A 20,830-nucleotide genomic window follows, 5' to 3' on the forward strand; every position below is an offset into this window, starting at 1 on the left:
ATAGGTGTTTGTCTCCTGGGGGTATGAGTATGACTACGCAATCATTCCATTATTTTTTAAGTCTGCACGTGCTAAAGAAGGCCAATTAAAAGGAAACGGAAGCATAAAGATGTCAGGGTTGCATCTACATTTGCTTTATTGTGAGTGATACGTGAGGAATTTTACCATTTTTTAACCCTCCAGTGTCGTCATGTAAGAAATATTGTAGGCAAACTTTTTCTAGGATTGTGGATGTAATTTGTACAGTAGATAAAAGTGCAGTTTTGAGCTTCACACAGCACCATTTCGGGAGTTTACATGCTCTTGCAGTGGCACTAAAGAAATAGTGCATTGTGTTACCAGGACCCACTTTGTGTTATAGAGCCCATGACATCATGAAAGTTCTAAGATGCATTTGTTACTTTCGGCTGACAAAAAAGAATAGCTGTTTTGGGGTTTTTTCATGTTTATTTGTATTAGTAATATTAGATTCATATAATTACTCATCAATACAATTAGTCAACTTATATAAATTTACACTTTCCTTTCTCATTAAACAAGTGATTTAATCATGCTTCTTAGTGTAGTGTAATGAAACATGGTCTCTACTGGCTTATAGTTATATGTGCCATAATTCAAGAAATAAGAATTCAGTCTGAAATGTTTTTTCCAAGGACTTAAAATCTTGAACAAAGGGGCTACTTCTATTATTCTGTGAACTATTGAAACTATAGGTTATTATATTTTGTTGCCATAATAAAAACAACACCAACGGGAGATGTAATGGCTTGTTTTGTTCATTGTTTATTTTACTTCAAAGCGCCAAGACTGCCTTGAGGTAGAGCCACCAGGGAGTGAGTGCAATAGCAGTAATCTTTATTATTATTCCAAAAGTTGTTTTCTTTTTAAAATGTTACGAGTTCCAAGACTGTAAAGTGCAAAACAATGACTTCTGAAAAACTGCAGTGTCGAGGATGAATTTGTTGACATTTAATAACATCAAGGAAGACAGAATTCTTTGCCAATTCAAACAGCTCTGGGTATTAAAAATATTATGCTTTTGTTCATGTTTACCGTCCCTAGCTCTATTGAATTTGCTGAATGAGTGTTCGTGGCACTCTCAATATAAAAGTAGTTTATGTCTTATAAAAATTTTATGAAGTTTTTTTACTGGGCTTTAAAATTTAAAAAATAGTTGTTTTTTTAATGGGTTGTCCGAACTGACTGAGAATCACCACCAACTTTGACAAGGACACTTTTCTTATGTCCTAGTAAAACTACAGGAAGCTCAAAGACTATACTTTAAACCACAGCTAATTAGGCCCTCCTTATTAATTATAGGTAGTATAGTTGTGGCTTACTGGATGTTGACCAAATACGGCATTCAGTCTGGTGCTCCAGAATATGCTTTTGTGTATGCTTAATTTGAATGCCCTTCTAAACATGAGTACGTCAGTTTGAAAACAGAGCGCTTTACTTTCTGGTTAGAGTTTGGGATGAGGAAGGGACGAAGAGGACGCTACACTAAAATGAATGACACTTGATTGTGTGTAGAATGATATGTTCCTGTGTGTTATTCCTCGTTTAGAGGGGTTGTGTCTCCTGCTGGTGTGTATTGGGCTGTACTTGTTGCCCTGACCCATACGTGGTTAATGTTTGTGAACATTCTCGTATAATATATAGAAGTCCACTGTTTTACACTGATAATTTAGACTGTTGACTCTTGTCTTCTGCCCACTGAGAATGTAGCTGAGACTGTGTTGTGATCACTCGTTTTCCTGTGCATGTATGTTAAAAGTAAGAAAAGAGCTTATTTTGTACTGTATTATTAGCCAGGCAGTTTTTCAATGTACACTCATCTAATTATTGCAGTATACATGTATTCATGTATTCTTCATGCTGTTGAATCACTTTGTCTGGTGGCAGCTGTGAAGATTGGTGCAGTATTTATCCTTCTTATGTCCATAAGTATGCTTACAAAAATTGTTACCACTTCTGCGATTTCATTTTTCATACAGATGGGACAAGGCATGCAAGCCCTGGCATTTTTTTAGATGTGAGGTTTGCAACACACATTATGTAGATACAGTATTATTGTCTTTATCATTTACTCTGAGAAAAATATTGAAAATTGTAGCAATGTTCTTTTAGTTTTAGTTGAAATGCGGATTGGTAAGATGTTTCAGACATGTACTTTTTGGTTTTAGGTTTGTCTTTGGCAGGTTTGCCTACCTATATAATAATATGATTATGTAAAGCATGCACACCATAAGTCAAATAAGTATTGAAGTTTCAACAAGACTCTGAAATTATGTTCCTAAAGCCATTCCTCAATTTGATTCTTCACTATACACATAAGCCAATGATAAAGAATGATTAAGTGCTTGGACAATACTGTCCTGAAAATTGTAATGGAACATGAGATACATCTTTTTTTTTTTCCGAGAGAAAGTTTCCACACCCTCAGCCAAAGTCGTAAGTTTGTATCGTGTTCTGTCTTATTCATTACATGTGTATCATTTTCCCCAGCTTCTTCCTTCGAAATCAAAACTATACATGTATTCATATATATATACCGATGCCGAAATATTCAAAATATTTATCATTCTTTTTATTTTTACTTAAGTGTTCATTTTCATAACTCTTCCATTCTTTCATTGTTGTATTTATAGGGTTCACATTGTATTTTTAGTTTTGTACCTGAAGCAATCATGTGTGATAATGATGGTATATTTTGATGATTGTTGCCCTTAGCTCATGATGTACTTTGTATTCTAAGCCTACTTACAAACATATTTGTATTGGGAGCCTGAAATATTACAACACTGTCCTCTTTAAAATTCCTTTTGCAATGAAACAATGAAGTTCCTATTGCTAACAACAAGGCTTTCATCGTGTTTTTTCATTTTCGTCAGTTAGTAGTCCTCTTTATAATTTGGAGTGGTGTTCAGATGTCCTGTTCGTTGCCTTTCCATGGTTTACAGAAACGTTCAGGTAATGTTACAGTCTTGACAGTGACAGAAGTGTTTCGAGAAGGCCACCTTTATTCTCACCCCGGGTGAGTGACTCGCTATTGTCACACACACACACACACACACACACACACTCACCCGGTGAGAATAGCTCCCATCCCGGTGAGGGCATGAGGCGAGGACTCCCCCCTGACCCCTCGCAAGCCGATAAAAAATAAAATCACCCTGGCCCTTGATGGCTTACCGCATGTGGCTGGGAAGGAATAATAATAATGTAAAAACATTTTTCGCCTCTCCAGTTTAAAAAAGGCTCACTACACACGATACTGCTCGGGATGTGGGACAGGCCGGCGGCCGAACCATTCGTTGTTTACACACTTAACGATGGCAGGCCTCTCTGCCTACACACAATAAATTATGGTTCAAGGAACAGACTGCGTGTACGAACGTAATGAGACACGAGCACGAAACAATAAATGCTCATGCACGATGGTAGAAGGGTTGTAAATTATTTGGACCAAATGGGCGAGGGCGTTAAATTGTGTTAACTAATTTAATAATTGAGCAATTCAAGCTCTTTTCTTCACTCTCATTTTTTTCGTTTATTCTTTTTTTCTTGCCCCTTTGTTCTTGAACCTTTGGAGTTTGGAGCCAAAAAAAAAAAAGAGCCAGAGAGCCAAATGAAATTCTCCGGGCCAGACACGATCCAAAAGAACCAAATTTCTGGGATTTGGCTCCAAACTGACAATTCTAACTGAGACGATTCGGACACAGAGTGACGAACGTCGAACATGATGCTGTGGAGCATCTGCCCTGACCCCTCTCCCAGGGTCATGTCCGTTAACCTCAGACCTGATCCCTCTAGGGTCATTTCCAGTAAAACAAAGGGGTGAGAATAGCGAGACATGGGTTATTCTCACCTGAGGTGAGAATAACCACTTCCTTTCAAGAAGTTAACAGTCGGTTTCTTTTAAGCACAAGGGGGCTATCTTAAAAAATGCTGTTTTGAGAAAATCAAAGGTAAAGTTTTTGCCCCTCATTCAGTTTCTAAGACTTTTTCTATATATATAACCAAACAAATATACACACCAATGAAACCAAACTGCTATCGGTAGGACAATGCCCACTTTTGGTGTAGGTAAAGATTTCTGGAAACCCCGAAATTTGGGTTAGCCCGCTTGTCCTTAAAAACGACCAGTTAATACCAGTAATCTTCACTCTGCTTTCAAAGTGGGTGGTTGATCGATGATCTGGTATGGTTTGCTTCTTCTTTCCTATATCAAACATCTACCGTCTTTATTTCTCCTCCTTGTTTACTTAATATATTACTCCGACTAGGAGTGATACTTTCTCTCGAAAGCGAAAAGCCCTGCTCAGCGAGTTGTGGCATTTGTGATCATTAGAAATTGATTGCTGTTATTTCCCTTGCTTACTTTTATCTCTTTACCAGTCAATGAGTCAATAATGTCTCTTCATTCTTGGAAGTTAAAATGTTATCATCAGTTAACGATCAATGAACTATTAGTAGTAACACCACCAATAATCTTCAGCACATATTTTATTACCTATTTGCATTGCAAGTGCTTTGAAACTCTTACTAAAGAAAAATATTTTGTCGACATTCGTTGTGAGTTACCACCTCTTAAATAGCATCAGTTGTGCTGAATGTGGCATGAATGTCGTCAAATAGACTTTCAAAATTGTCTTGGCATAGAAATCATGAAAGCACACCAAAAGCTCCAAAATTATTTTTCAGCAAAATCAACTTTATAAAAAATTATGTTTGTTGCATCCAACAGTGAAACTGACAAAAACAAATCAAGTATTTCAAATTATCAGTGTTTATTTTACTGTGTGATACAATTGCACAGGTGTACAAATATGCATCAGGTATATTGCACATTGGAATGGTTCTTAAATGTAGAAAATATTACTATACAAAATATTATCATAAATTGTCAAAATCAAGTTGGAATATAGTCAAACCTGTGTTAGACGGAATCGCAAGGGAGCCAGAAAAAAAAATTCCGTCTTAGAAGGGGAATTTAGGGGGGAGATGGAGGGGTCTTTTTCAAAGGCCGAGCTGGTGGGATTACGGGTCATTTGTCCGGTCGGCAAGCAGTGGTCAAAACTTCACATCTCTCAACTGCTATGCCTCTCTGATGCATCAGTCTTATTTATCCAACTACCACCAGTGCTTGCATTTCATAGGACCACTGTTCGGTCTCTTAAAAACAGAAAAGTTTGAACATCTCCTTTGCTTCCACCCTTAGCCCCACCAATCAGTGCAACAAGCACAGTCAACCAATGCCACCCCTCACAGCCATGTAACAACGATTACAGAAACTTTCTCAGCTGGCTATATACCACCAGGGCGGCAGGCAATGGTCAAACTAATTTCACAACTCTGGCTACCCAAGACAGTTTCCGTTATGGCTAGCTACTCAAGCACTTTCACTGGCACTCGTGAGATTTCACACCCACATAGCCCTGAGCTCACATAGATGGGGTAACATTCTACCCCCAAATTGCACCCCTATTCCCCTTCTTCGTCCGGCAGCATACGGCGTTAAGTTTAGAGCCGGCGGAACTAAATCAGGGCTGAGTGGGCAAAGCATTTTCGGTCTTAGACAGATAATATCCTTCAAAGGGAGCAGAATTTTCTTTCAGTTTCTGCGTTGGACAGGTTTCCGTTTTATACAGGTAATTAAAGAGGAATATGTCAAGGGGGTAGTAGGGAGATTCCGTTAAGACAGGTGCGATTGTCCATATTAAAGTCATGGGCCCTGCGTGGTTTTGAGGCCCAACTCTTTCCCAATACAAAGCCAAATATCTCGTCCCGATGCCCTCATACTGTCTTGCGTTTCCTTTATTTAAACAGAGTCACAAGATGTATTGCTTTAGCAATTGTATGGATGCGTGATGAAATCCGGCACTCATCACTAGAAACTGTTCAAAGGCACAAAAAATTGTAAACTTAAAGTTTTCATGCTTTGGAAGTCACCAGACTTTGGCGGCTATTTTCTCCTTAAATTCACCTTTGATAACAGTTAACAGGCTCCCTTGACACTTCCATAACTCCATACAAGCCAAAAAATTGACAAGCACCTGATTTCACAGTGCAGGGACACAATTGTTTTACTTATAAGGTAATTGTAATTCCTGCACAAAGAGCGACCATGGTAAGCTTTGATAAAGTCAGTTACATCAGGCTTGTGACAGAGCATGCCTTTACCTGTAGCTTAGTTAGTTTCAAGTTGAGCTAGGGTGCCAGTGGTTCTGGATCAGTACCCTAGGGGACACTTCTGAACTTTGGTTGTACTGTGAGTATTCAACACACTACACCCTCTTGGTTCTACCCTATCGGAGATTGCTAATAAATTAGGAAGTCCTGTCTCTTACTTAAATAACCTTCGAGCACTGCTGCCAACCTTTCAAAACCAAAAAAACCCCAGATCAACACATACTTTTCTGCATTGAGTGAATTCAAAGCAGCCACTATAATGTAGAGAGTATATTTATAGGGTTCCTTCTAATAATTCGGTCTTGAAAGTTCATAATATAATTTATTCAGCATTGACGAGTCAATGAGGAGCAATAGGCCTACTTGAAAACCGAAAAACCAATTTTTTTCGGACACAAAAAATGAACTCTTGTACTCAAACCCTCAAAAAGGTATTAAATATGTTTTTTATGCATGTAGCCTACTGGTTGGCAGCTATGTCACAGTGTTGAAAGAGGCACTGGATTCAACCCATACAATTTCCAATAACTACAGTAACTGTCATATATAGACATTGGCCCAAGGTACAGAGTATTGATAAACCCAGCACTCTATCAGCTTAACTTCTCACAGATAGGTATTCCCATATCTACATAACCTACACTACATAACACGGAAATTACGAACACAGAAAACTCGAAATCACACATCCATTGAACTGTGCCTGCAGTCCCGAGGTTTTTTTTTTCTTCTATATCTTCGTAATCGTAAGATATTCCTCGAACTACCCAGTCTGGTCCTGACGAATTCGAGCTCTGCGTGTTTTACCGTATTTTTAGATTCTCAGATGTGTTTACGAAAAACAGCTGAAACTGTAAAATATGGACAAAAATGGATTTTCGACCCCTCAACTATTGAAAATTGAACAAACGACAAACATGAAATATGTGCGGATGTAGTATGAACATGGAAAGTATTATGAGAAGTGAAAATGGGAACAAGTGATTAGTAAGAACGCCACATGAAGTGGCAGTGTGTAGGTAAAGGGAATTACAGATCGCCACTTGAGCTAAAGGGAAAGAGTTTACAACTAAAGAGAAGATTTAATTCCTGAAAAGAGCATAGGAAAGATATTTTTACTTCGCAAAGAATTAAGTTAAAAATTAAGCCTGAAGATGAAATTGCAACACCTGTTCATGTTGTAAACATCATCCAGACATGCCAAAAGCTCAGTTGATATAGTGCTGTTGTCATCCTGGGATGGAATCCTTGCTGAAACAAGCTTTATTGGTTGGGGTTTTCAGCCATCCATCCCACTGTTAAGACTAAAGAAGGAAATTCAGAAACCCAGTTCTCTCGTCAACCTACAAGTTCTGCCTCTAACTCTAAACGGTCTTTAAAATGTTTCAAAAGAAGATGAAAAATAAAGAGTCCCTTGCCCTCTTTTCACTGCCACAAACAATCCTTTCTTCTGATACACATGGCGGACCCATCAAGTCCTCCATGAACAAATAACATCCTTTCGATCATTGTTGTATAATACATGTTATGAATTTTGTCACAGGTCAGATCTCTAAAACAATGGTGCTGAAAGTAATGGACGAGAAGAATACATGAGCTGAGCAACGTGACTTGACCGCGGGGGGGGGGGGGGGGGGGGGGGGGATCACAACATCAAATTCACTGGAATGTTATTTGACCATTGAAAGTGCAGATCAAAGTACTAATGATCACAGTCAACAGTAATAGCTATTATAATACAAATGTCTCTGGAAAGGAAGGACATGGATATCACTTCAATAATTCATTATTTTATACGACTAGTGCAGTCTCTGGATAAATGCTTTATTCCATATTTCAATCCTGTTGGCCTTATACCCAGTGCACATTGCCAGTCGAATTCATTTGATTCAGTCTGGGCTAGCAAAAGCTACCATTTTAGCATTAATCAACTGAATTTGACTGTGACCTTAAAAATCACTCACATTTGTTTTTCAAGATTGCAAGTCGAACTGGTCACAGCTGTTGGATGTGAACAGCCAATCACAAGACTTGTTGCCTATGAGTCACAAGGTCTGCGTCATATTTTTTTTTTGCGCAGTATAGATTTGGAGAGGCTGACACTGACAGGTCTAGAAAGCTATCAACATTTCCTATGTCTGTGAGATTCAAAAACCTCTCTACAAAGCAACTGTGATATGTGGCAGTCAGCACTTGAAGCCATTATTGAAGGAAATAGCTGTGTCGTGAACGCCAAGATTTGAGTACAATAACACTGCTCATCAGTCAAAGTTTTATATCTTTTAAGGGGATCCACTGGTCAGATCAGTAAATCTTTTGAAAAAATATCAGTTTTCGGATTTTGAAATATCTTAATAGATATCAATATCAAGGATCCATCTTTAGAAGCCTAATTCCTTTATCAAACTTGGAAATAGCTGGAAAATGCATTTGAGAGAGGTAGCAATGTAGGAAAATCTTCACCAAAAATTATCTCTCTTTGCAGTTTTCTCAGAATTGTTTATCTGACCAGGTTGCAACACTATATTGAATAGATCTCAGAAAGTTACTGTCAGAATTGTTTTAAATTTGGACACAATCTTTCATACACATTTCTCTATAACTTTACAGGAGCATTTTTGCTGTTTATGGAACACATTTGGAGTTTTGGGCCTTTTTTATTTAACAAAATCTTAAAATATTGGAGACCTGAATGTGGTGCATAACAAGGACTGTAAGGCTCACAAGTTATTACAGAAAATTCAAATTTGGCTCTGTAAGGTTGTTCTACCTACCAACAGTATTCACCATGCCAAATATTAGGCTTCTATCTTGATGAGTGTTGATGATTGACAAAATATAAAATTGGTTTTAAAAATGCTGAATCAATCCTTTATTTTTGATGGCTTGAGATTATTATGGCTAAAATCTTGAATTTTTTTTGCTTGGTAACCTTTTTTGTACTATGTCACCCCCTTTGATGCAGAAAAGCAAGCTTTAGACCAAAAACTATAGCATTTGGGTGTTGACCATAGCTACACCCCCTTAACAACTTGATCAAATTTGACACAAGGGAGGGGTCTATTCGTGGTGTGTACTGAAGCTGCCATTAATCGATCTGATCTGACTCCATCCAATCCTGCCAATGGGCATCTAGAATTGGGAAGATTGATAATAAAACAAGAGAAATAAGCTGCACATATATGCCCAGGTTTTTCCATTAAATAATCTGATACAAAAACAAAAATCAGTATGTTCTCCCTTAAGAAAAATAGAACTGGTACCAGTATCAAGTACTTTGGGCGAAAGAGACTCTGCGTATTCATCACCAAATCTGAGCAGAGTAGAGTTTACAAATGTACTTTAATATAATAAATTATTGCTCCAATATAAAGAAATCACCAAGCAGCAAAGACAGAGATCTCAAACAGTTCTGAAGGGACATTTAGTTTACCTTCCATCCCTATCAAAAGTTCTTATGCTTTTTTCTTTAACAAGTATACATATATACTTATTCTTAAATTGAAATGCAACAGGTTTTATCAAATGAAGAAAAGGATGTTTAAAAAATTGCTTTAAAAAAGTTCAGGATAATAAAACATTGAGAAAACAGGAAATAGAACTAACTCAAAGTGACACCTCTCAATGTATGATTAAGTAGTATTTCTCACATGAAGACAAAAAGTCCCTTTATCTATAACATGCCAAGCATAAAAAAGGATGAAGTAAGTCACAGTCACTTTTTCATCAAGTCTATTACTAAACCATAATTACTATCATGATACATTGTAGAAAAGTAGTTCCATGATATAGCAACAAATGAAAACTTCTCAAAGCTAATTAAGTGCTCTTTCAATGAATATTACAGTATCCCTTGCTTTCCTTCTCTCTTCCAAATGATGACCATCCCATTCGCATCACAAGATGCTAGCAGACTTTCATCACAGTTGAAGGCTACATCCATTACAGGGGCTGAATGACCCAGCAATTTGTTTACACAAGGCTTCGTTTCTTTTGTCACATCGAAGAAATACACACACATGTCCTCACTGCCAGAAACTGAAATGATGCAAAATTAAGAAAATTCTGTTTGTAATTTCAAAAGTAGCCTTTATAATGTGTACAAAAGTGTACAGTGACCTGTGTCGTTGAACGAAAAGAAAGACATTTAAAAAGAAAAACAAAGTTGTGCTGATATCACTCTTGCACACTAAAATACTAGAAACTGTAAGTCACAAAAAAATATATTTTAACCGTTTCGCACTTACAGCGCCCGTATTCGCCCGCGCCGGTGACCCCCGCTCATCCCCATAGCGCCCGAATGCGCCCGCCACGGGGGTGTTTGTTTCGTTGCCACGAGAGGCTTCTACTTTTACTATCATCAGAAGTTTCACTTAGCTATCTTTATAGAGGAAGAGTTCCGGTTTACTATGGTGTTTTTCTTGTTTCGCTAGCACAAAGAGTCACTTTTTGAACGGGAACAAAAGTCGGAGGAGATTTTAGTTGAATACACGCCATCATGTCTCTAGGATGCATGGGCGCAAAGCTGCCCAATATGAGTACGGCAAAACAAAATAAAAACACCCAAAGAAAAGTCTTTTAGGTACTTTCAAGTTTCCACCAGAGGCTTCAATCTCTGTGAATGTGTTGTATTTCTTTTGTGTGGATTACCTCTTTGTCAGTGGCAGAAACTTCGTGAGTTGAAGAAATGTATACGAGGTCTAGATCTAGATCTAGATCTAGACTCGGAATCCAAGACATGCATCTCAGAAAGACCTCTCATATCATTTCATACTCTTCTATTTCACTTATAATTTTCTGGACGCTCTTGTTGTTATGAATGACCTGAGGTTCGAAAGGGGATAATTTAGGTCAATTTCCGAATGTTTTACACTCAAATTGTTCTTTGAACCTGCACAAGGGTATTCAAAACTATCAAACAAGCTCATTTTTTATCAGGTAGTATCATTTCATGCAAAATCAAGCTCATTTGAAATATTTTGTATAGAAAAATGGAAGTCTTGTCTCCCGACTATCCTTTCGAGCTCCTCATGTCTAAGTGGGTCAATTTCTGCTATAATTTCATTGGACAAACATCTAGAGCTATCAACTTGGCATGTTTTGAATGAGACGTATGCCTCGATTACGAACCAACGCAGGTGGTCCTAGAAGAAGGCCACAAACGCACACAAACTCAAGCAGACTGACGCACACACACTTGACCTGCGTGAATGGGGATCCGACTCGGGACCCGAATGACACGTAAGAGGCTGCGCGTGCGCTGAGCCAGGAGCTACACTGACTCGGGACCAGAACGCAGGCGAGGTGCCGAAATAGGCTTATCGGGCTACATAAACCCGGCTCCCACAGGATGAGGGTTAATAATTCATGTAAATAGAAATAGTGTTTTAGAATTCAATCTAAATATAATACAAATTTTTCTTGCTTGTCTGAAAACCTTTTCTTGAATGATGCTTTCGATACTTCAAGAAAACTTTTTTTCTCATGCCCTTTTAATGCCAGTAATTTCAAGCTGGTAAACTGGAAGAAAGCCCACGATCAGGCGAACACACCAAACATGCCAAAAGCAGGAGACCACTGTACATCATAAGCTACATTGTGTTGAAAGGAGCATACAACTCAAAACATATCAACAAAATCTCATACTTACTGACACAAGCCCCTTGTCTAAAAGACATGAGAGGGCAGAATGTGCTCTTGACAAATGAAGTCCTCTGCTTAATAGGAAAAGACTTTCTCAATTGCAATGCTCCATCTTCAGAGACAATCCTGAAATATGAAATGATCACTTTAGAAATTGAAGTTTTTGGAGGATTTTTATCTTCAAATCTCTCTGCAAGTGTTACATATGTGAAAAATCTCATTACTATCTGCAGTCTGCCTAAATATAAAGCATTATATTTCTATTAGAGTACATGAACACATGCACTTTGTCTGCAGAAAGAAAGGTAAGTTGGGGAGAGATGGAAGGAAGGGTTTTAAAAAGTACAAATAAGTAGAGAATATATAAATACATCAACTAAAAGCTAAAATGCTTTCTTTTTCCATAAACACCCATAGGACATAGACACAAAGGATTAACATTTTTTTCTGTTTACACCCCTTTTTCTCTATATTACAGTCTCTACCAAATAACCTTCAGTTGTTCTTTGATAAATGTATTCCATGCTTACCTCATTAAGTTACTAAGATTTATTCCATCAGTATACCATAACTCAAGTAGATACAGAGAGAGACCTTTACCACCAACAAACAACACACAAAACCTGTCTTTGCCAAAACAAACTAAAATAAATCTACTACACCAGAAGATTCTGACCACACAAAATCTTTCTGCTTATTATTCCATTAATCAAGACATCTTTGACTAAGAATCTCATCAAATCTTAATCCAAGACGAAATCCAACATAGGGGCTCAAATGGAGCAATCTGCAAATGCAAGGAAAAAGAAAGAGTACCTTACAATTTCACACAACCTGAAAAAGGCCAATACTGAAAATGTGACCTCTTTTGAAAAACATTCAGAAAGCAAATTTGTTTCTTTTTGGACAAAGTTTATAAAACTTCACCGAAACATTCTATTTACTTCTATTTTACAGGATGTAAATGGGAAAACAACCTTGAAAAGATCCCAGACAAAGAATGTCCCATTTTGGGTATTTGAACCGCGTTTATCTACATTGTATTTCAGCATGATATCAACTGGTTAAAAAGCCTGGGTCTAAGACGGAAAGAGGAAATCAAGGGTCACATTGCTACTGTCGTTCAGGAAAACAGTTCTTTCACCCTTTGAGCTTGAGCCCCCGATCCTTTGAGACATGCGCACCTGAACTCCTGACAGAAAACTTCTAGTCTTACACTTCACTCTGAAACATGTATTCAGTGTGCTGAAGAACAAATGTGGTGGAAGATGAAGCATGCGCTAGGACTCTGAGGTTAATAAAAGTAAGATTCTTTAAATGCATACCTAAATAAACACAGAGAATTGACACAGCAGTTGACCAGTAAGCAAGGGTCCCTCGCTTCTCGACTGATCCATGCTCGCGCAGATAAACTTGTGATTGGATGACCCTCTGATACAGTCATCCTGGAGAAACAATATAATATAGGAAAAAACTTATCCCACACACTTTTTTCATAATAAACATTCTGAAAAAGAAATAACAGCCTGTACCACAAAAACTACATTTTCATTAGTACCAGTACCACCATCATTATCATCTTAATAAGTATAATCATAAGTATATCATCATAACTACCTTGAAGAAAGTTTATGAGTTTCTTCTTCTGAGCTCCGTATTACTGCTCTTCAATAAACTCAAGGCACTATGAACGGAAAATAAATTTTTTTTTTTTAAATTTAATTGTGCTAGACACTTACCGCCTGGTCTTTGTGAGTTTCCCTGTTGCAACATCCACAGTGAAGGAATAGACTGATCCTCTCTCGTCTCCAGCCCACAGAATTCTTCCACTTGCATCAAAAGTCAACGCATGAACACGGCCCGTTACTTTACTGCTGCCACCCTGGTAATGAGTAGTAAAACATCCATGACTACCGTACATTGACACTCAAAGCCAGGAAAAAGGGCAAAAGCACATTTTTTCTTTTTTAAGTTTTAACATCAACCACAGGCAATTAAAGGAAAATAAATCCAAGAGGTTCTAACAAGGCAGAGGCCAAATTTACATACTTTTTCCTTTGCTACCCCATGGTTTCATTTTCTCCCCTAACAATGCCTATGATTTTTCTCTTTTCACAGAAACCATACAAAATCCATTAGCTGATCTACATTTTCCTGCTTAAAGCCCATCAGCTGATCTACATCTCCCTACTGTCTTTATTTCCATAACTTTTGATCTCTACAATTGTCATGTAATAGATACCTGTAGTACTGCTGTAGCACAATGATAAAAAATCCCCAGGAAAATGCTAGACAAAAAACAAAGCAAGTAACTTCAAAATATTTTAGGACCAAGCAGAGAGTTAAGTGGACACAAAGAGAAAAATTACACAAATTAAAAGTTGATGGGCTTTAAGCAGGAAAATGTAGTCAACTACTTTGAATATCATCAGAGATTAAATAATTCTTGGTAAGGGACAAAAAGAGACAGGAGAGTACACTGAATGAAACCAGATACCTACTTTGTAGCCTTTTCCAGTTGACATGTTCATAACTTGAACTTGACTGCGACTGTTTCCGGTATGATCAAAATCAAGGAAGCACAACAACACAATGCGACAAGGTATATTACAATGGGATCAAAATCTCTTAATATCAATTATAAAATGTATATCATACTAACAGGCGTCAGCTAAAATTTACATTTTTTTTGCAATAACAGCTTTAAAAATCAAGCCACACATGAATTCATTTAACTTTTGTCAAAGAAAGACATCAAAACATATAAAAATGATCACAAGAGAGAGAGAAAGAGGCAAATCTTGAAATGGTATCTATTTTAATATAGCAGCAAGGACACTGCACGTCATTCACCAACAATGTAGTACTCTAACAAAATATAATAAACAAGGACTATCTCGTTTGGTTCTTCATGGTTATTACGTGGTGCATTGTAAAGCAAATTATAACACATTTTAGAATTACAAAAATGAAGATTCTCATCCTGGTGTGACTAAATTCATTCTTAATCATACTTTTTAAAAATGAAAATTATAAAATTTTTCAACACTTTTCGTACCATGCACTGGGTTTTCCGCATGCTAACAATTCATCCCAGGCTGCCCGCACATGGGGATTCCCCATTCAAAGTGATACCTCTAAAAAATACCACAACTGTTACATTTTATCACAGTGTTTCCTGCTGCTAAAAGAAGCGGGGGAAAGCAATCATAACACTAAGTCTAAGTGTTTGTTTTAGTAACAATTTTACAGCACTTGCAACACAATAAAGTCATATAAGTGCAGGGGACCAGAGATGTTACAACAGAATAATAATCACAAACACAAAAGGAGAGATAAGGACAACAGATGTTTGATAAGAAAGAAGGAGCAAACTACACCAGAGCACCTCACTAACCATCTACTCATAACACTCAATTTACACCAATTTAAGTCTTTATCTCCATGGGGGGTAAACCCACTATGCTGAGGCCCCTTTTTGGTACCAAATTTTTAAAACTACGAAAACGTCACTAAATTGGTCATTAAATCAAAACAAGTGAACCAATTTCGATAGTTCTTCATCTAATGGATGAAATCCGGATAAAAGAGACCTGTTTAAGTTTTCAGCTTTTGCCAAAAAGTAATTTGATGTCAAAGTCGTAAAGGAATGTGCCCCAGCCGCTGTCAGCGGCTCACCGGCACAGCAGTTCCGACTGTGAGCCGCTGGGAGCGGCTTGCCGGAGATAAAGAGTTAACGCTCATTTGAATGTGGGTCAATTAGTTTAAAACGTATGAATGATTGCATAGTGATCCTGTACAGCTGAATGCTGTTGAAAATGTTTATTATGGATATGATAGTGAAGAAGCTGTTAAATGTGCTGATTCTTAAGAGTTTTACGGCACTTGCAACACCATAAGGTCATATAGGTGCCGAAGATTAGAAGTGTTACAAGAGAGTAACAAACACAAAAAAGCAGGAGAGATAAAGACGATAGATGTTTGATAGGAAAGAAGGAGCAAACCATACCAGAGCACCCGCCAACCACTCGCGCACTGATTCTGATGACACTCATATAGGTGGAACTGAGAATGTTTCGACGGGTATGAAAGTAAGACATCTTTTCTCCAGATAAGTACCTCCAGAAAGACACACTGTAGAGGAGATAGATCTGGGCCTGTGAGGAGTGCCGGGTGGTTTATGCAGAGTAACAATGAAAATGGCTCAGAGAGAAGAAACTGATAAGCTGTAGACAGAGACAGAAGAATTTCACAGATAATACTAAAGTGCTACTTTTTACAAGCATGCAAGTCCCAAAATTAACTTGGCAGGGGACACCACTCGTGGCAAACTTACTTAGTCGGGCGAAAAGGGTTACATCTCGTGTGTCTTTTTCCCAAGACACTGAAGATGATGTTCCTGATTAGTCTAATTTTGCGAGTTCTTTGTCCCTTCTGGATCTATCCAAAAAAAAAGGCTTCCCGGGAAGCTGAGAATGTTTCGGAGTGTTCTGTGGTCTGCTGGGGTAATAATATAGTGTAAAGCGCATAGAGCCTGCTGTTAAGCGGGGATATGCGCTATAAAAATGCTATTTATTATTATTATTATTTCCCACAGATAGTATAATATGAATTACATAAAATACCAGTCACACGGACCAATCTTTCGGATTACATGACGTGACACAGTTCTTGCGCACAGCACGGTGATCTGAGATATTGAACATATTTCATACTAGTATACCCTACGCAAGTTATATTCCTTAACTCACTTGCGACTGGGCCCTTTCACCAGTCACAAGCGTTGAAGACTGGCGTTTTTGGGGGTATTTCAATAAATCACCACAACTCTCAGAAGAATTTCACAGATAATCTCTATTGTAATCATTTTTTGACACAGTAAAGTAACATTCAAGCTTAATCTAATACAAAAAACTAAAGTTGTCTAACAAAGCGCGAGTTCCGGTCTGTTCAACCCCAGTTGGGGTCACTGTCCTTAACCTTCAATAACTTAAAAACTACCGGCCCCAGAGATACGAAACGAAGTCTTAGTAGCTCAGGCTTGGCCAAACAAGGGTACGAGGCGGGTCTCGCGATCCGTGCGTGATTTGTAGAGCGAAAAAAAAATTCCAAAGTTGGTCACGCAGGGCTTGTGAGACCCGTCGCGAGCGTCGCGGCGGGGGTCACGCAACTGTTGTGTGACCCGTCTGAAGTGAGTTAAAAACTTTCAAAAACAACTCCCAAAGAAGACGGCTGAGTAAGAACAGACTATCCTGAAGTTGTAAGTCAGCATTACTACTACTGAGATGCCATCGTTGAGTTATAGTATACAGCAAGTCAGCCTGGTTATGGTACTATTTTGCCAAGAACAGGTAGTGAAAATAGTAACACTGGAAAGTGTAGAACTGTCCCCGTCGTTTTACTCAAGTAAAATTCTGAAATTATACAAACTGAGTCCAAAAATGTGAAATTATGCCATTCTGTTAATTTTAACAAAGAATGATAAAGGAAAATAATCAGAAATTATGCCAAAAATGATAAAATTTTGCTAAATTATGTGGGTGCATAAAACCACGGGGACAGATAGAAGAAGCAACACATCACAGTACTCCCAAACATTTAAACACAGGAAATTTACAATGACACAAGCATGACAATGATAATGTGGAAGGTACTCACAAAAATGATGAAAAAAATAAACAAAAATGGCCTAAAAAGTATATTACCAGTAAGAACTTTATCACATTGATAACAATGAGCATTTTCTCTAAAACTGATAGAACCACACCAGCAAAACTGATCCACACAAAGGATACTACAAACATGTTATTGTTCAAGGGTTGGAACACACAACAGAGTAGCTCTGAGCCGATGCTGTCCTCAATGACTCGCATACAGGATCCAGCTGCCACATCCCACAGCCTGGCAGTGCCATCCAGCGACACAGACAGTATCACATCATTTGACAAGGACCAGACGAAATCTGAAAGAAAAGTAAGAAAAACAATCATTTGTATGTTTCAGTAAAAGTTTTGCAGCACTTTCAACACAGCATGGTCATTTAAGTGCAGAAGATTAGAGGTGTTACAAGAGAGTAACAAACAAAAAAGGAGGAGAAGAGAAAAAGACGACAGATGTTTGTTGGCAAAGAAGCAACAAACCACACTAGAGCACCCGCTAACCACTGACAAAAAATTAAAAAATAAATAAATAATTAATCATCTCCACATCTGTCACAAGAAAACATAACATCTTATATGAAATCATTTCACAAATCACTCTTTCACCTAAAAAAAGCTAACAAACAAATAACTTCTCTCCTCACCTAAAAGGGTTACCGCTTAGGACTTCTAATTTGGCGGATTAACTTTTCACACACAAGTACACTTCCATCTATATTAGACAAATGGAAAGCACAAGACAAAAAACTGACCCCCCCACCTCCTCGTACACACACACACACACACACACACACACACACACACACACACGCACACACACAAAAAGACGGGCAAATGGATGGAGATCAGAATATTTAATTCATGGTAACTCACGTCAGAAATCCAAATCAACTACTAACCTACCACTTTAGCATTAAGTATCACATTTGGTCCTCTTTAAAAGTTTAATGTCAAAATAGCAAAACTTTTTAATGATTATATTTACCTTCTCCACTCACTCTGGCCATAAATCTAAATGAAGAAAATCTGGAAATTCCGACTTGGTCACAAACATGGCCTGTGGAAATTGCCCAGACATCCAAAGTTTTCGGAAAGTTTTGAAAAATTTATGCCAGGTCTGCCCCCCTTTACACTACACACATGCACAAAACATTACCTGTAACTCCACTTTTGTGACCTTTCAGCATACATATGACAGTGGCTGGTGGCGGAATCACCTGGCAGATCGACAAAGTGCCATCGAGGGAGCAGCACGCCACTCTGGATTTGTCGTCATTTGCAAACTTGACACTTGTTACTGATAACAGACAGAAGAGATAATATAGAAATTTTAAAATAATAATCAGGAAGGAAAAGAACGAAATATGCAAGGAACCTGTCTTTAAGGTTCAACTAATCAACATCTACCATCACCTATAAAAATACAGCCGAAATTGTCCAAGATAGCCATCCACTGTCATGGAGAATAGTGTTTTAGTGTTTCTCCTAAAGAGGTGGACGTCTTGGACAATGTTATTATAATGTAGAAAAAAATGCATAGGAGGACATTGAATGTGGTCATTTGCATAGGTAATTGTCTCGGAAACGTGGCCGTCAGAGCAGGTTTGACTGTATCAGTAATGCAAAAAGTGCATGCATAAAAGTTGCCTTATTTGTTCACTTTCATTAAGTTTAACGGCCCTTTCAATACAGATTGCTTAACCCAATTCACCCTGCGTTGCCGCGGTAGTACACCTGTGTCCACTCTGGCTTCCTGTGAGCCTGGGGAAAAATCAGTCTCGACACATTAAACTTAGACACGCATGATTGTGCCCAAACTATTTAGGGTATCAATATGAAATTTTGCTTAGATTTTACTTAAAATGTTCTTTTAATTTTATAAGAGAGAAAGATGAAGGAAAGAACAGAGAACACATATATTCTTCCTCCAACTGCGACTCATCAGCACTCGATTTAGCCATAGCAACTTATAGTAAATCTATGGTCTAGATCTAGATCTAGCTTTTCTTCGAAGTTTTCAAAGCACTTAATTCAATCCGAACACCTTGTTTTTCTAGATCTTAGGTCTACTTTCACTATCTTTGCCGCTTATGCCTAAAACAAACTATGTATTTCAACAAACAAAAATAGCCATGGCACTGTTGTTTTTTGTGGCAGTTTTTGTCTTCTCGTCCATGAAGATTTCTTGTCACGATTTGTGGTGACAAAACAACAAAACTAACTCGTATTTGACTAAAAACAGGAATGAAAACAGGCTTGCAAAAGTTTTAACAAACTATAAGCGACCTATTATATACAATAGAAACCTGGATAAGTGGTTCGGACTCAATTTTCTGGACTGGTATTTTGATACGACTATTTTCATAGCTCGGTGGACGGAAGCGCCCGGCAGCTACAAATATATTTGTAGCTCGGATCCAATGGGTTAAATAAGATGAGTCACCTTCATTTACATTTCCCTCAGCAATAGGACTGAGCCTGTATCAAAAAGCCTTGAAAATTCCCAGAAAAAAAATCCAATAGGGTTTTCTACCAGGTACTGAACACTGAACCTGTATTTTTTTTTTTAAAGAAGGAGAGAGACAAAATGAGGACATAGACAAAATGATTATCATTTAGCACTAAGACTCTAAAAATAGAATTGTAAATGTAACATATTTCACAAACTGGAAGACTCAGAGCAAAAACAACCCCTTGGCTGCTAATGGTATATGTGTGCGGCTCGCGAGAGAGAGAGACAGAGAGAGACAGAGAGAGAGAGAGAGAGAGAGAGAGAGAGAGAGAGACAGACAGACAGACAGACAGACAGACAGACAGACAGACAGACAGACAGACAGAGGCAGAGATCCCTAGTTGGATTAAAATATTAAAATGGACAACATCTCCCATTTGAGATAATTTTAAAAGATATTTTCACCACAAAAAAAATTCTTATTCATTCTCAACTCAGCAAGAGAGACAAAGAAAAATAGTAATAGCCAAACATCTTCTGTAACAACTGCATCTCATACTGATTCAACTTAACATTAGTGTTAGCTTTAACCTCTTAAGGAAAGTACAAAATGAAAAAAATTGTCGCTAAATAAGCAAGAGGTGCACTGTTCTTTTTCCCTTTCACTCAAACATAAAAAGCAACTATCTAGAATATAAGACGAGAAGGGAAAAGAGAAGAAAACATTTTCTAAATAAGCAGACAAAAAGAGTCATCACTCAGAACCATGTCATAAATTGTTGAATTGACCGCTTATCTCTTCCTCTCCCTTCCACCCACCCACCCACACCAACACACCCAACCATCCACACACACACCCCCACCCCCACACACCCCCACA

The 20,830-nt window shown here is 37.9% G+C and overlaps 1 protein-coding gene across 1 annotated transcript in view; it reads right to left on the bottom strand.

Moving 5' to 3' along the window:
- Positions 1 to 9,519: 9,519 nt before the first annotated feature.
- LOC101855864 (WD repeat-containing protein 13) overlaps positions 9,520 to 20,830 on the bottom strand; it is a 28,159-nt gene continuing 16,848 nt past the window's right edge. The window contains exons 7-13 of the mRNA XM_013081460.2: positions 18,655 to 18,795; positions 17,634 to 17,800; positions 14,340 to 14,399; positions 13,578 to 13,720; positions 13,164 to 13,283; positions 11,846 to 11,964; positions 9,520 to 10,233 (exon numbers count right to left, since the gene is read on the bottom strand). Of these exons, the coding sequence (XP_012936914.1) occupies positions 10,037 to 10,233; positions 11,846 to 11,964; positions 13,164 to 13,283; positions 13,578 to 13,720; positions 14,340 to 14,399; positions 17,634 to 17,800; positions 18,655 to 18,795 (947 nt within the window). The 3' untranslated portion in view covers positions 9,520 to 10,036. The remainder of the gene's footprint in view (positions 10,234 to 11,845; positions 11,965 to 13,163; positions 13,284 to 13,577; positions 13,721 to 14,339; positions 14,400 to 17,633; positions 17,801 to 18,654; positions 18,796 to 20,830) is intronic.

The sequence above is a fragment of the Aplysia californica genome, unplaced genomic scaffold (assembly GCF_000002075.1).
Source record: "Aplysia californica isolate F4 #8 unplaced genomic scaffold, AplCal3.0 scaffold00131, whole genome shotgun sequence".
Classification (NCBI taxonomy): Eukaryota; Metazoa; Mollusca; class Gastropoda; order Aplysiida; family Aplysiidae; genus Aplysia; species Aplysia californica.